This window comes from Cyprinodon variegatus, unplaced genomic scaffold (assembly GCF_000732505.1).
Source record: "Cyprinodon variegatus isolate N-32 unplaced genomic scaffold, C_variegatus-1.0 Scaffold1402, whole genome shotgun sequence".
Classification (NCBI taxonomy): Eukaryota; Metazoa; Chordata; class Actinopteri; order Cyprinodontiformes; family Cyprinodontidae; genus Cyprinodon; species Cyprinodon variegatus.
The window spans coordinates 159,145-163,399 of record NW_015151855.1 but is presented as its reverse complement, the minus strand read 5'-3'; the positions used below and the strand labels follow the sequence as shown (position 1 = coordinate 163,399).

Here is a 4,255-nt window from a genome sequence, read left to right as displayed (position 1 = left end):
GAGTCTCTGATCCGCTTCTGGCAGCAGGAAGTGTGTCAGAGGACAAAGTTCAGTTCTGTAAGCCGTTTAGTTTTAGTTTGTTTTTCTGCAGCAGCTTTAGAAGCTGCTGATCAGATCTGAACAAACCCGATAAATCTGCACCGTTTCTGAGCAGCTCTAAGATTTTAATTGTTCAACAAACTAAAAACTAAAACATGACAGGAAAGAGTGTAATCAATGACTTAATGGGTGGTAAATGACAGATTGTTCTAGTTTGAAGAGAAAACAGAAAAAACAACCTTGAAATGAAAAACCTGGAGCCTAAAACCAAAGAATATTAAACCATTAAACTGGAAGCTGCTTCTCAGGTTTGTTCCAAATATTTTTAAAAGTCAGTTTCTAGTTGAAGATGAGAAATTAAATCCTGTCCTGTTTTCTCTAAAGGTTCTGTTCACCATCTGTCAGCTGTTAATGTTCAACTCCTGCTTGTTTTTTTGCCACCATGTTGTGTAGCTTAGCTAAACTCCGCCCCCTGTAGCCGCATCAGTTAACCATTAAGAGAATCTGTTTCAGGTGTAAATGACCCACAGCTTTATTCCTCTGCTGCTCAAACATTGCCAGAAACTGAACTAAATTCATCCAGGAATTAAACCGGACCAGAACCAGAACCTGGTTTCCAGACTCCGGGGGGGCAGACGGACGCCCGGCGATGCTAATGGTGTTTTTTTTTTTGTGGTTTCTGCAGAGTAGGATGAACGTGGGCGTGGCGCACAGCGAGGTGAACCCCAACACCCGCGTCATGAACAGCCGCGGCATCTGGCTGACCTACGCCCTCGGCGTGGGCGTCCTTCACATCGTCCTCCTCAGCTTCCCCTTCTTCAGCGTCCCTGTGGTCTGGACCCTGACCAACGTCATCCACAACCTGGTAAGATCAAGGTTCTGACCTCTGACCCCACTAGAACCCGGTCCGCCTTCAGAACCCATTTTAATGTCAGCGATCATGCTGACATTAAAATGCTGTAGAAATATCAGCTTTAAAGTAAAAGGGAAATCATATTTAAATGTCAAATCATTTTGGCTTAAACATTTATATAAATGTTCTCTTTATCAGACCATATTGTCCCAAAAGTTAGAAAATTTCTATTTTGTAAAAAAAAATCTTAAAATCTGTGTTTTTTCCCGTTATCTTCTGCAGGCCAGTTAGTTCTACGTCAGCCTGAACACCTAAATTCAGCCAATCATATATCAACGCTCATCTGTCAATCAAATGTTTTCGGTCATAGCATCTTGATTCGTATGTCGGCCCTCATGGACCAACCGGGTCAGAATCAGGGCTGGATGTTCTGGTTCTGAGTTAATTCTCATTAATTCAAAAACCAAAAGATGGAGCCTGGATTTTCCACTGGATCTCATAGAAACCAGAACCAGAATTTTCCAGAACTTCCTTTAATATCAGAGATCCAGTTTTCTAAACCTTCAGACCCGGTCCGACGGGTTCTGGAAGCTCCTCCCACAGTTTGGGAAATCTAAGAACCTCCAGGTTCAGGCTGCTGTGCTGGAGCCGGATCAGAACCGCTAGAGGAGGAAGAGTAGGTCAGAATTCCTGTGAACCGGTCCCTGGTGCCAAACGGTACCGACCCATCATCAGAACCTCCACCCAGTCTGCTCTGATTGAATCGGGTTTTAGAGAAGAACTGACCCGTGTGAATACTTTCCTCCTGCAGGGCATGTACGTGTTCATGCACGCGGTGAAGGGAACGCCGTTCGAGACGCCGGACCAGGGCAAGGCGCGGCTGCTGACCCACTGGGAGCAGCTGGACTACGGCGTGCAGTTCACCTCCTCCAGGAAGTTCTTCACCATCTCCCCCATCGTGCTGTGAGTGACGGACCCAGCTCCATCAGAACCTCCGATAGCGGAGCAGCAGAACCTCCGCTCACCTTTCCTCCTCCTCTTCCTCCTCAGGTACTTCCTGGCCAGCTTCTACTCCAAGTATGACTCCGCCCACTTCCTGATCAACACGGCGTCTCTGCTGAGCGTCCTGATCCCCAAGCTGCCTCAGCTGCACGGCGTCAGGATTCTGGGCATCAACAAGTATTAACGGGTCGGAACCGGAACCGACCGCAGGACATGATGTGAATCAGTAACTTATGAGTATTTAACGGCGTTCTGGACCCGCGGGGACCTGGGCTGGCCCGGGTCGGGTTCTGTTGGACCTCAGTGACTCTCAGGAGGAGAAATGTTTACTCTGAACTGATCGGTACCTTCCTGGTTTCTCAGTAGAACCGCTCTTTGTTTGCATGGTTTCCCCAGCCGGACCGGATTGGACCGGACCGGACCGGACCGGTTCAGGCTAACGGTGTTTGTGGACGTTTGTTCTGGAATCAGCGGATCTCTGTTTACAGATGGAGACAGAAAAAAACCACGATGGAGCAGCGGCTCGGTTCTGTTGGGCCGCTGCCGGGTCGTCCTTCTGGATCCTGGTCTAATAAAATGTTTGTTCCCATGGCAACGCTCCTGGTTCTGCTTTATGGCACTGAACTCGCTGGTTGATGTGTTTGGATCAGAACCTAGACGGTACCTTCTATTTTTTAGGTGGAACGAAGGTTCTGAACGAGCGATCCGACCCGTTCTTCCCGTCACCGTCTGCTGAATATCGCAGAGGTTCTGTTGGACCCGATAAATGTGGGACTGGAGGTCTGGACTTTGACTAGGCCACTGTAGAACCCGCTGGTTGGGTTCGGTCCAGATGGACTTGTTTCTGGTCTGCAGAACCAGTCCGGATCTGTCGGCCGGTTCCGTCCTGCTGTTCGGTTCTGAGCGTTGACCTTTGAACTGTAGATCTGAACCTGCTGAGACGGTTTGGACCTCTGGAGGTGGGCAGGAGGAACCAGAACCAGCTGTTCGGGTCGTAGAATCTGATGGTTCTGATTAAACTCTGAATTTAAATCATTTTAGCTGCAAATAAATAAAAAGATCAGAAAATAAAAACTAAAACTTTATTTAGAATAAAAAAAGGTCCAAAGTTCTGGTTCTGGTCTAAGCGTCCCCCTGCAGAGCCTGGCACTCCCCCCTCAGCACGCCGCTGTAGACCTGGAAGCGGTGGTTCAGGTCTTTGTGGACGTGGATCTTCATCCTGGAGCCCAGGGCGCCGTGGGCCGAGCCGGTACCGTAGAAGACCCGTCCGATGCGGGAGTGGACCAGCGCCATGGCGCACATGGCGCAGGGCTCCCGGGTGACGTACAGGTCGTAGCCGGTGCAGATGTACGGCTCGGCGCCGCCCTGCGGCCCGGCGGGGGCGAAGCTGCAGGCCGGGTACCGGTTCTGGTTCCGGTACCAGCCCCCCCCCTGGCTCCGGGCCACCAGGTCGATGCAGACCATGACGGCGTGCAGCAGCGGGTGCTCCCCCCTCAGGTCGTGTCCCACGGCGACCACCCGCTCCGTTTCCGGGTCGACCACCGCGGCGCCCACCGCCTCCATGCCCAGCTGGGCGGCCGCCCTGGCGGCGGTTACCGCGGCGACCATGAAGGATGTCATGGCGACCCTCTGCTGGGGGCTGAACAGTGCCCCCCTCAGGGCCTCCGTCACCCGCTTGTCCTCGTGGAAGGAGGTGGGCCAGAAGCTGCTGGCCTGCTGGTACTGAGGCCGGGTCAGCGGGGGCCGGGCCGGAACCAGAACCACAAACGGCCGGCCCAGTCCCTCCCAGCTGTTCCCGTCAGAGGGCAGGAGGGAGCCAAGCTCTGCGGCGTCCGCGGCCTCGCCGCTCCGGCACAGCAGGACCTCCAGAGGGTGGGGGCTGTTCTGGTCCCGGGCGGTCCGAACCCGTTTGAGGTGCTGCAGGCCGTCCAGCGGGAAGACGGCGTTCAGCTGCCGGACCAGCCGGGACGTCTGCTTCCTGTCCAGGACCGGCGCGGCGTAGACCGCCACCAGCTCCACGTCCGCCGACTGCTCATCGGACAGAACCGGCTCGGCCACCCAGGAGTCGGAACCGCCGCAGTCGGACCCCTTCAGGCGCTTCACCTGAGGCTCCATGGCGGCGCCGTCCTCCTGCCACAGAACAAACGGGTCAATCAGAACCAAGCGGATCAGAACCACAGCAACCGTTCTGGTTCCTAACGTCTCCAGAACAAAGACCCTCACAGGTCCGGTTCTCTACACGGGTCAGAACCTCCAGAACCTGGAGGACAGAACCAAGCAGGGAAACGGGTCTGGAATAACGACCCGATAGAAAAGAATCTTCATCCAGAACATTCAGATGATGATGATGATGATGATGAT

The 4,255-nt window shown here is 53.3% G+C and overlaps 2 protein-coding genes across 2 annotated transcripts in view; one reads left to right on the top strand and one right to left on the bottom strand.

Moving 5' to 3' along the window:
• Window positions 1–2,318, top strand: part of LOC107103244 (ORM1-like protein 1) — a 4,216-nt gene extending 1,898 nt beyond the window's left edge. The window contains exons 2-4 of the mRNA XM_015402823.1: window positions 725–904; window positions 1,704–1,855; window positions 1,943–2,318. Of these exons, the coding sequence (XP_015258309.1) occupies window positions 731–904; window positions 1,704–1,855; window positions 1,943–2,078 (462 nt within the window). The 5' untranslated portion in view covers window positions 725–730 and the 3' untranslated portion in view covers window positions 2,079–2,318. The remainder of the gene's footprint in view (window positions 1–724; window positions 905–1,703; window positions 1,856–1,942) is intronic.
• Window positions 2,319–2,737: 419 nt separating this feature from the next.
• Window positions 2,738–4,255, bottom strand: part of adat3 (adenosine deaminase, tRNA-specific 3) — a 5,700-nt gene continuing 4,182 nt past the window's right edge. Inside the window, exon 2 of the mRNA XM_015402821.1 lies at window positions 2,738–4,024. Coding sequence (XP_015258307.1) covers window positions 3,017–4,009 — 993 coding nt within the window. The 5' untranslated portion in view covers window positions 4,010–4,024 and the 3' untranslated portion in view covers window positions 2,738–3,016. The remainder of the gene's footprint in view (window positions 4,025–4,255) is intronic.